The sequence below is a fragment of the Manihot esculenta genome, chromosome 12, assembly GCF_001659605.2.
Source record: "Manihot esculenta cultivar AM560-2 chromosome 12, M.esculenta_v8, whole genome shotgun sequence".
Taxonomy (NCBI): Eukaryota; Viridiplantae; Streptophyta; class Magnoliopsida; order Malpighiales; family Euphorbiaceae; genus Manihot; species Manihot esculenta.
Genome location: NC_035172.2, coordinates 371,442 through 383,111, shown reverse-complemented (window position 1 = coordinate 383,111; position 11,670 = coordinate 371,442). Strand labels below are relative to the sequence as shown.

General features: G+C 34.4%; 1 protein-coding gene across 1 annotated transcript; it reads left to right on the top strand.

Moving 5' to 3' along the window:
* Positions 1-3,810: 3,810 nt before the first annotated feature.
* LOC110628860 (protein HEADING DATE 3A) lies at positions 3,811-11,565 on the top strand. The gene is made up of 5 exons (XM_021775680.2): positions 3,811-3,825; positions 9,592-9,780; positions 9,859-9,920; positions 10,590-10,630; positions 11,342-11,565. The coding sequence occupies exons 1-5, from the start codon at positions 3,811-3,813 to the stop codon at positions 11,563-11,565; spliced, it is 531 nt and encodes a 176-aa protein (XP_021631372.2).
* Positions 11,566-11,670: the final 105 nt, after the last annotated feature.

The window sequence follows — 11,670 nt, the reverse complement described above, 5'->3', positions numbered from 1 at the left end:
TAGCTTGATAATTAGCTAACTGAGGAAACAGGACACGATGCTACTTAGCAAGTACACACCTGATACATAACTGGTTCACCTGTTCAATGTGTGGCATTCCATCCACCATTTTTGTATTAGTAAGGCTCCTGAGAGCTTGAAAATTTAAGTGACTGTAACGGGCATGCCAGAGCCACGCATCCTCTTTATAACTAATCATAAGATACGCTAGCTGTACATGTATGATGTTTACCACATACAACCTATTCTTTTATCTCCTCACTTTTGCAACCAATCTTCTCCGCTTGTCAAAGAGACATAGAAAGTCTTCCTCAATCAATGTTTTTCCTCTGCATTCATCTAGCTGCCCAATACTCACAATATTACTTTTTAATTTCGGTATATAATAAACATTTATGAGTGCCATGTGTTCTCCATTTTAACATTGAAACGACATGGTTCTGCAGCCACAGATGTTCACAACTGATCCAGCACCAAACCTTACATTGCCATGAACAGTTTCATCAAGTTCAGCAAAATTTTTCTCATAGTTTGTCATATGATTGCTAGCTCCAATGTCAAGGTACCATACACTGCTTTCATACTCATCACTCCCAAACTCAGGTTTCAACTTCTCTTCATTCAACAGAACATCAATCGATGGTGGATCATTAGAATGCACCAAGTCACATGCATCAACTATTAGAAGTGTAGGTTCAATATCATCTTGTTTTTCTGCAAGATGAACTTTCTCTTCCTTCTTGTTTGCATTATAGTCAGGTGCAAAGTGCCCAAACGCATTACAATTGAAACACCATACCTTTTTTGTATCAAATCTCTAAGATCTCCAATTCTCATTGTTGCCATGTCCTCATCCACGGCCACGACCATGCCCATGACCGTATCCATGAGCACCGCTATTATCATGCCCTCTGGCATGTTCTCCGTGTGAACCAGCTTTTGAGCTCACCTTCTTCTCGCGTGCCTTCCACTCCGCACATGTCAAGAGTACATGCTCACCTCCTTTTACGTCGTGACTATGCAGGTGTTCTTCATGAGCCTTGAGTGAACCTATCACTTCTTCCATTGTCTTGCTCTTCAGATCACCGAGCTACTGAACCGTAAAGGCTATTTGAATGAATTTCGGTGACACTGCACACATCTTCTTCACTATCTACTCTTCATCTAATTTTTCACCAAGGCCGTGCAACTTGTTGATGATGGTAGACACCCTACGGGCGAAATTATCGATGCCTTCATCATCTTTCATGCAAAGACTCTCAAATTCCCATCTCAGAGTCTGTGTTTTCACCTCCATCACCCGAGCCGCCCCGAGGTGCATGGTTTTCAAGGAATTCCATGCTTCCTTTGCGATATTCTTTGCTCCAAACTGTAATAATGTCTCTTCAGTGATTCCTTGATAGATGGCCGCCAACGCCATTTTATCTTTGTGCGGTTCTATAGGATCATCGAATGAAATAGCCTCCTATATGCCCTAGGCCTCCATTTATACCTCCTTTTTAATTGCCCATGCTAGATAGTTGCTCTTGGTGAGCAACGGGTACCGAAGAGTAACACTCCCTTCTCACGACATCATCCACAATGCCATCGTGTCAGTTAGATTGCTATTGCTGGACCTGGTAGAGCTTGATGGCGAATTGCTTCTTCTTCACGACATATACTTAGGCATACAAGAGTAAGATTCCGTGATCAGTCCAAATTTAGACCATTTTATCATGATGTTATTGATGTTAATTTACACTATTTCTGCCTAATTTTGTGGTTTTGATCTTATTTTGCAGAAAATGGTATAAAAGAGGTAATTTGGAGAAAATGCTCTTAAAACTGCCTAAAATGGAACAAAGGAGAGCAAGCATGCCAAGTTGCATCTGAAGAGGAGATAAACAAGGAAAGTATTTTGAAATTCAAATTTCAAATCTCCAAGAGCATTCAAAATTCAAGATTTAGCTTAATAAGGAAAGTGCTAAATAAGGAAAGTGGCAAATAAGGAAAGTACAGTCAGCAGAGCAATTTGAAATTTAAATCTTCAAGAATCCTTTTTCTTATTGAAGAAGCCAAATCTCTAAAAGATGCACATTCAAATTTGAAATTCAAATTCAACTTGTCAAGGAAGCCAAAGAAGACATACTTGCCCTCCCAAGTCTTGCACATTCAAAATTCAAAAGAGAGGCTCCACCTCATTAATGTGCATTGGGCGGCAAGGGCAACACTTGGGCAGCAAGGAGATCAACTTGGACAGCAAGTAAGGAGCTAGGGCAACACTTAAAGGATATATAAGCATCAAGTAAGGAGGCCGGCCACACATGCTCTCTTCCCCTTCATTCAGAATCGGCGCACACTTCACCTTTGCACTCCAAGGCCGCCGGCCACCTCTTCTCCTTCTACCTTTCTTTATTCTCTTGTTTTGTTTCAGCCATGAGTGGTTGAAACCTTTATTTCTTGTTGAAGATTAGGTGATACTTTAGTTGTTTTATGGATTGGGAGATCTGAACACACATTGTTTAACTATTATTTTTCAATATTCATGCAATCTCATGCTTAATTCCATTGTTGCTTTGTTATTTTGATCAATGTGGCCAGTTGATTCTCGATTGCAAAGTAATAAATTGTTAGTTTGAATAATTTTAAGTCCGTAATTGCTTGGATTGTTCAAACATAAGTAACTCTTGGTGTAAAAACTAAGGAAATTGTATGATCTAGTGATATCACCATGCGTTTGGGTAGCTAGAATTAGGTCTCTCTATTTCTTAATGCAATTGACAGTTGTTAGATGTCTAAGGCCCAAGGACGTTCCTTGGCAACTTGTTGATTAGTGATTAGTTAGAGGACGTTCCCTAATTAATTTATGCTTAAGGAGAGATATGGTGGTGAGAAGCATCTTCCATCTCCATAACTAATTTATTGAATCAAACAAAAGAACCTAAATATTAATGATCAATCCCAACAACTAAACTGGATCCAATTCTTCAACTAGAGCTTTTCTCATATTTGAATTCCTTTTACTTTAATTATTTGCTTTATTTTAGTGCTTTCAATATTAGTTTAATTGAATCAATCTCAAACACCCCCCTTTTTAATTTGTTTTCAGTTTAATTTACTTTCAGTTTATTTTGTTTTGAGTTCATTTTCTTGGTCTTGATAAGAAAAATAGGTAAGTATCAATTCCCTGTGGATTCGGTCCTTTCACCACTATTTACAGTTGTAAAATTGTTGATAACCAAAAAGGTTATTTTTGACCGGTTTCGACAACCGCACAGTAAAAAATTGGCGCCACTGCCGGGGAGTTGATTTAATTTGTTTGTTTTTCTTTCATGACCAGATCTGAACTCAAGAAACTTATTCATGGCTACGGTAAGTACATCTATTCTCACTGCTCAAATTTCTGAACTAACCTCTGTTATGAAAAGTTTTGTCATAAGTCGAGCTCAACAAGCTCAACAACTTCAACATCTTGGCTACGTGGGATTTGCACACATGTAGGACACTCAACTGATCAATGTCCTACACTTTATGAGGATGACCAACAAGTACATGCATTTGGAGGATTTTATAGCCAGCCAAGACATGATCCCTACTCTAACATATACAATCCAGATTGGGGAGACCATCCAAACTATGGCTATGCTAGGGCTAACAACTACCAGAACTATCAAAGAAATCAAGCCCAAGTAGCACCTCCAAATTCCAACCAGTACCTTGAGAAGATGATAGAGACATTGGCAATTTCTGTGCAAAGCCTCCAACAGCAGATGGATCAAATAATCACCTCAGTAAGTGCAATCATGTTAAGAAGTGAGGAAGAGCTTTAAGATGTCGAGGCTGATGATGAAAGTCCGCAAGGACAAGAATAAGCTGCTGAAGAAAAACAGGCAGAAAACTGTTTGTCCAAACAAACTAGTCAAATAGAACCTATTGATAGTTTAGATATCATTGATTGTTTGAGTCAAGATGATTTTTATATAAATCAAGATGATATGCTAAACAATGATTTTTGCAGGAGGCTAGCCAAAAAGATGAAGAAAGCCAAAAAGAGCCAAAAACTGAAAGCTAAAGTCTGCAGCATTCAGCAGGTGGACTGTGACCAAATGCAGAAAGACAAAGGTCCACCCTTACCTCTTCAGCTTAGTTCACAGATGGACCATACGCAAAAGGAGAAAGTGAAAGTCCAATCACCCAAACCAAAGGAGCATGCGGATCAATGCCTGCCCGAACCACCGGATAAGGTAGAATTTGTTTTGCCCACATTCAGTACCAAATTGCAGCCACCTATGGAGAAATATGAATTGAAGTTCGAAGTGCTGCCCAATCATCTAAAAAATGCAAACATAAGGGCTAGAGGCACACCTCACCTGAAAGAGGAGAAGCAAACCAAGTTACTTCATGAGTACATGAAAGAAATAGGATGGGTTATAACCAAAACAAAAGGCGCGCTACACTTCTTACTTAATTCAGTTGGGACCCTTTTCCCTCCTCCAAATACTTGAGCCTTGATCAAGTGGAAAAGGTCCAGCCCGTGACCTTAAATAAGGGCGCTCACAACCACACCAGGGAAGTACTCAGTTTTTTTTGAACTTTAATTTTTTCAATACATTGAGGACAATGCATGAATTAGGTGTGGGGGTGCATATCTCAGTACTTTTATTTTTAGTCCACTTTTGCTTTCAGTTTTAGTTTGAATAGCCACAGTTTGAATTTTTTTTTCATTTTTGCTTTCAATGCACATACATGTAACCACAGTTTTTTTTTTCTTTTTTCTGTTTTGATATGTTTTACTCAAACACATAGATTATGTTGAATGAGCTTTTTTTTTTCCATGACCTCATTGATGTGATGACTCTTTAAACCTAAGTTGAATCAATTGCAGTGAGTTGTATTCATCTTTGAGAATTTCCTTTTGAATTGAATCTTTGAGCTTGCCATAGTGAAAAATATATGACAGTACTCATTGGAGAGAATAATAAAGATGTGTAAATAATGAAATATGACTTATTTTAGAATTTGGTGTTGATTTGCCTTATTCATTGAGAAAAATTAATTCAGCAAAGGCTAGACTTAAGTTGCACAAATTGAAAACTGTTCCAATGGTCAAAAGACTATGAACAGAGCTAGTAACCACTTGGATAGGTGACCAACTGAGTAATTGGGAGTGGGTAGCACAAATATGTACCTTCACGTCAAAAGGTTGGTGACTTTTTCAAGCAAGATTAAAGTACAAAAGGCTGAATAAAGTGCTTCAAGGTAAGGGCAAATCACTCTAAAAGTTAGGAAAAGTCTTAACTGAACAAGAATATATGCATGTATAATATCTCTCTTGAGGAAAACAAATACTAGCCATGGTAGGTAAAGGAAGACAAGGAAAGAAGGAGAGTAACCTTGGTGCATACCCTCTTCACTGCAATGCTTCAAAATAGGGGTCTAGAGTAAGTGCTTAAGTGGAAATAAAGGATCAAGTAGCAAAGAGAGCTTGTTTGACTAAGTTTATTTGCTTAAGGACAAGCAAAATGCTAGGTGTGGGGGTATTTGATCAGTCCAAATTTAGACCATTTTATCATGTTGTTATTGATGTTAATTTATACTTTTTTTGCCTAATTTTGTGGTTTTGATATTATTTTGCAAAAAATGGTGTAAAAAAGGTAATTTGGAGAAAATGCTCTTAAAACTGCCTAAAATGGAACAAAGGAGAGCAAGTATGCCAAGTTGCATCTGAAGAGGAGATAAACAAGGAAAGTAATTTGAAATTCAAATTTCAAATCTCCAAGAGCATTCAAAATTCAAGATTCAGCTTAATAAGGAAAGTGCTAAATAAGGAAAGTGGCAAATAAGGAAAGTGCAGTCAGCAGAGCAGTTTTAAATTCAAATCTTCAAGAATCATTTTCCTTGTTAAAGAAGCCAAATCTCTAGAAGATGCACATTCAAATTTGAAATTTAAATTCAACTTATCAAGGAAGCCAAAGAAGATATACTTGCCCCCTCCAAGTCTTGCACATTCAAAATTCAAAAGAGAGGCTCCACCTCATTAATGTGCATTGGGCGGCAAGGGCAATACTTGGGCAGCAAGAAGATCAACTTGGGTAGCAAGGAGATCAACTTGGGCAGCAAGTAAGGAGTTAGGGCAACACTTAAAGGATATATAAGGATCAAGTAAGGAGGCCGGCCACACATGCTCTCTTCCCCTTCATTCAGATTCGACGCACTTCACCTTTGCACTCCAAGGCCGCCGGCCACCTCTTCTCCTTCTACCTTTCTTTATTTTCTTGTTTTGTTTCAGCCATGAGTGGTTGAAACCTTTATTTCTAGTTGAAGATTAGGTGATACTTTAGTTGTTTTATGGATTGAGAGAGCTGAACATACATTGTTTAACTATTGTTTTTCAATATTCATGCAATCTCATGCTTAATTCCATTGTTGCTTTGTTATTTTGATCAATGTGGCCAGTTGATTCTTGATTACAAGGTAATAAATTTTTAGTTTGGATAATTTTAAGTCTGTAATTGATTGGATTGTTCAAACATAAGTAACTCTTGGTGCAAAACTAAGGAAATTGCATGATCTAGTGATATCACCATGTGTTTGGATAGCTAGAATTAGATATCTCTATTTCTTAATACAATTGACAGTTATTAGATGCCTAAGGCTCAAGGACGTTCCTTGGCAACTTGTTGATTAGTGATTAGTTAGAGGACGTTCCCTAATTAATTTATACTTAAGGAGAGTTCTCATATAGTGGTGAGAAGCATCTTCTATCTCCATAACTAATTTATTGAATCAAATAAAAGAACCTAAATATCAATGATCAATCCCAACAACTGAAGTGGATCCAATTCTTCAACTAGAACTTTTTCCATATTTGAATTCCTTTTCTTTAATTATTTGTTTTATTTTAGTGCTTTCAGTATTAGTTTAATTGAATCAATCTCAAACACCCCTTTTTTAATTTGCTTTCAGTTTAATTTACTTTCAATTTATTTTGCTTTCAGTTCATTTTCTTGGTCTTGATAAAGAAAATAGGTAAGTATCAATTCCCTGTGGATTCGATCCTTTCACCATTATTTACAGTTGTAAAATTGTTGATAACCAAAAAGGTTATTTTTGACCGGTTTCGACAACCGCACAGCCACTCCGATACCAAATATGAGATAAAAAATCCACACAATAAAAAAAAAAACTTAAAATAATAATCAAATACAGCAAATCAGGTAAAGATGAATATGAGCATGATATTTTGATTAAAATTTTTTCTGGTGCTGTACTAGCAATACCATTTTTCTTTCGGGTCAATTTTTATTCAATTAAAAACGGAGAATAAATATAGAATAAATTTTTATATAATACTTCACGCTCCTAAAGATTTGCTCCAACAAATCCATAACTAACCAATAATTAACAACATACTAAAAACGTGTTATATAAAAAAAAATCAACTGATATAATTAAAAAAATAAAGATAACAATAAACAACCCGACACAGTAATAAAATTAAAAATACCACATATGATATATATGTCACCTTCTGGTTTGAGGTCCCCTCTTCTTCGGATGAGGATGCCTACAGCAAAGTAAATTCTATTCATATCAAGAATAGAACAGGGAAAAAAAGGCAAGTAAATTGAAATATTTGTTTTCTTTGAGATGATAAGAGAAGAAAGAAAATGACTAGAAATAGTTCAGATGATAATGAATTGAGATATTTATTTTCTTTCAGATGATAATTAAGGAAGTAGCTAGGCTGCTGCCAAAGCTGTATAGTTCTGAGTCTGTCTGTCTGTCTGTCTTTCTTTTTTCTAACTTTTCAATTCATTTAATAAAATCAGTGCAAGTTTATCGTAAAAAAAAAAAAAAATTACACTTAGAATAAGACAAATAGGAAGATGAGAAAGCACTTTACAAGTGTTATTTGCGGGTCAGCAACTACTAACTACCGACATGGTTAAGTGCATGTTTTATATATATAAAAGTTGTACAACGTTAATCCACTATCTGTTGTTCTCTGTCTTCCTTTGATAGTACAGATGAAAAACATATATCATGAGTTGAAAGAACCTTTGCTTATTATTTGTTTCCATTTTGCTTTCCCATGCGCACAATTTCAAAATTACCAACTTTTTAGATTCGAAATGGGCACAAAAGTCAAGTAAGACTTGAATTTAAAATCTCATCTATTTAATTTTTATGCTGATTGATTATCGTAAAAAGAGCTATTATTATTTTATTAAACTTTTTAGCTTTGTAATATGATCATCCACACACATGTTTAATTTTTCATTTGCTTAGAAAAATTTAATTTCTATTTTCTTCATTAATCAATATTTTTATATCTTTCATAAACTTTAAATTATAATTTTCAGAAACTTGTTTTACTTTTATTTTTCAATGTTTTTTATTCATTTATTTTACAGTAATGACAATTTTTTGTTATTGTAAATAGATTTTCAACGATAAACCATGAAATATTTGTATTATAATTTTGGTCGTAAAATACCTGTTCTTTATTTTAGAAAATAGTTAAAACAAGAAATCCATGCGGCTTCAAGTTTGAATATTTTATAGGTTTTTCAACTCTAATCTAATTTTGTATTATCTGCCTATTTTGTTAATGTTGTGAGAGTTTGCTATGTAATTTTAAAAGTTATTTATATTATTACAAATAAATGAATAACACATTCAACTTTCACAATTAAAATAACTTTCTAGGATATGAAAGATATGATTTTTTTTTTCATTTTTTAATTTGCAATTTGTTTTCCATTGCCGTTAAATGCAATTTTCAAAAATGAATAGCAGATGTTCTAAGAAAATAATATAAAAAAAAAACACTTTTATTTACATGTCCTAATTTTTTTTTAATTTTTAATTTTAAAAAATACACATATATCATTACTATATTTTTAAACAATAATATTTTAATAGCGGTTATAAAATTATTGGATTAATATTATTACGATAATAATTTAAAAATAATTTAAAATTTTTATATTTTTATCATATAATATATTTTATTTTTATATTTAATAAAATTATAATTATAACAGTATCCATTATTAAAAATAAATAAATCACTGCAAAAATAAATATAAAAATTTTAAACCGATACAGTAAAATATATTAATTTTAATAGTGTTGGGTTAAATTTTTATTTTTTTTAAAAAAATATGAAAATATCAGAATTTTGCATGTGAGCATGCCATGCAACTATTTGAAATGTATAATTTAATAAAATAAAAACAAAAAGAAGTTAAACAGAATAATAATAATAAAAAAAAGGGGTCCACTCCACTTTATCCTTTTCAGTTATCACCGGAATTACATGATATATATTTTAAAGAAAAGTTGTACTTTCATAAGAAAGGAAAATAAAAAAATAAAATTATATTATAATGGATTTCGGAATCAGAGGAAATATAAGGGGAAAAAAAAATTAGAAAAGAAAAAGAGATTTTCGTTGATGGGAATATGAAGAAAAAGCTAGATACCTCAGGCTCAGAGGTACAGTATATAAATGGATAATGTATCTCATACAAATCTACCCACTAACAGTACACTATTCCACTACTAACTAGTGCTTCTCTCGTACTTGGAAAAATGCCTAGAGACAGAGATCCTCTTGCTGTTGGGCGTGTGATAGGGGATGTTTTGGACCCCTTCACTAGGTCTATCTCGCTCAATATCACTTATAATAACAGAGACCATGTCACTAATGGCTGTGAGCTCAAACCTTCTCAAGTTGTCAATCAACCTAGGGTTGATGTTGGTGGAGATGATTTAAGGACCTTCTACACTTTGGTAATTTCTTCTTCTTCTTCTTCTTCTTCTTCTTCCTCTTCTTTCATTGAAGAATCTTATATCATTTGGTTGGTACAGGTTATGGTGGACCCTGACGCACCTAGCCCCAGTGACCCAAATCTCAGAGAATACTTGCACTGGTACCTTCTGGATTCACGCACAGCAGTTTCATGTATAAATGCATGGACGTTTGAGTTTTACGTTTGATATATATATTTGTGTTTTTTTTTATCTTCCTTGCAAACTTCAATAATATAATCCAAGAATAAGAGCTAGCCTCTTCAACTGGGCATGGGTGAATAGTTAGTGGCTCAGAGAGTTGATGGAAGTGGGCAACATAATTACAGTAATTAACATGGAAACCATGAAGCCCCACACGAAAGCTGGATGAGCTATCTATAGAAATAGAGATGTGGTAGTGCCACCTTATTACCTGAAGTAGACATGTACCTGTTTTCTGTTCAAACTCCTATCTCATATCCATTTAAGAATTAAATAGAAATGACTCTTATTTAGTTTGGGTAATCCTTTCTTTAAGGTAGGGCTAAATTTATCCATTTAATCAAATTCTAAATATGATTTGGATAGTGTTGATTGAATCTACCTTTTCTTTCCATTGATCTCCGTAGAATTTAAATCCCTTTAATTGGAATTCAAAATCAAAAATATATTTTAGAAGAAATATTTTTTATTTTATACTCTTACTATTAATTAATTTTAAAATTTGACAGATCATCTAATGGTAAGAGGAATTAATCCAACTCAAGGTGATAGGTTGGTCACTTACTCTTTCTATGAACTTTTTGTAGGTTGGTCACTGATATTCCAGGAACTACAGGGGCAAGCTTTGGTCAGTACATCTAATTAATTACTCTAAAATTATATGCATGCATGAAGAAAGAATATCATAATAATATTTTTTTTTTCTAGAAACTTATTGATTAACCATGGAGAAATACTGTTGATATATGTATGTAAGTGTTGGTTGTGTAATGATAATGATGGTGGTATATAAGTCACGAGGTTATTGGCTAGAATTTTCTCTCAACTTTATTAGAAGAAACTGAATTATCAAGAGAACAATCTCCGTAGGTATCATAGTGAGGCCTATCGTCTCTTCGAGCGCCGTCACTCACACCGACCCCACACAGAATCCACAACTCTGGCTTCCTCTTCCAGTGGTCCATGTCATTTCCATTCAAATTCTTCCCCTCCCTTGTTTATATATTAGCAACACTTGTTTGAAGAATGTTGAGAGCAAGCAATACATATATTTGAAGAAACTGAGAGAGATACCTTCTCCTTTTTTCTTTAACCTCGATCGAATCTATCGTGTGAGGCCATCAACATCAATCTCATTCCACCTGATGCTTGCATGTTGACAGAATATAATAATAATAATAATACGTGGGGTTGGGAGACAACTGATGAAAGCATATTATCAACATACGAAAATTTAGAAGATTCTCTCTCTTTTTCTCTTGACCACGCATACATAAAATTTTGTTTAGTACATGCAAGTGTAATACTACTAATGATGATGTGATGGCATATATTGTAGGCCAAGAAGTTGTGTGCTATGAAAGCCCACGACCATCGGTGGGAATTCATAGGTTTGTTTTCATACTATTTCGGCAATTAGGAAGACAAACAGTGTATGCACCTGGGTGGCGTCAGAACTTCAACACTAGAGACTTTGCCGAGCTTTACAACCTTGGATTGCCCGTTGCCGCTGTTTACTTTAACTGTCAAAGGGAGAGTGGCTCCGGTGGAAGGAGACGTTGACTCCAATAATAATAACAATAATGGGGTCCCTTTCTCCACGTTCAATCACTGAACTGTATTTCACACTATATATATCTAAATAAGATATTTTTCTAGGATTTGACC

Excerpts from the sequence above, each read along its gene's own strand:
- LOC110628860 (XM_021775680.2), top strand. Across the intron at positions 9,781-9,858 it reads TAAGGACCTTCTACACTTTG|GTTATGGTGGACCCTGACGC; the intron begins GTAATTTCTTCT and ends TGGTTGGTACAG. Across the intron at positions 9,921-10,589 it reads CTCAGAGAATACTTGCACTG|GTTGGTCACTGATATTCCAG; the intron begins GTACCTTCTGGA and ends AACTTTTTGTAG.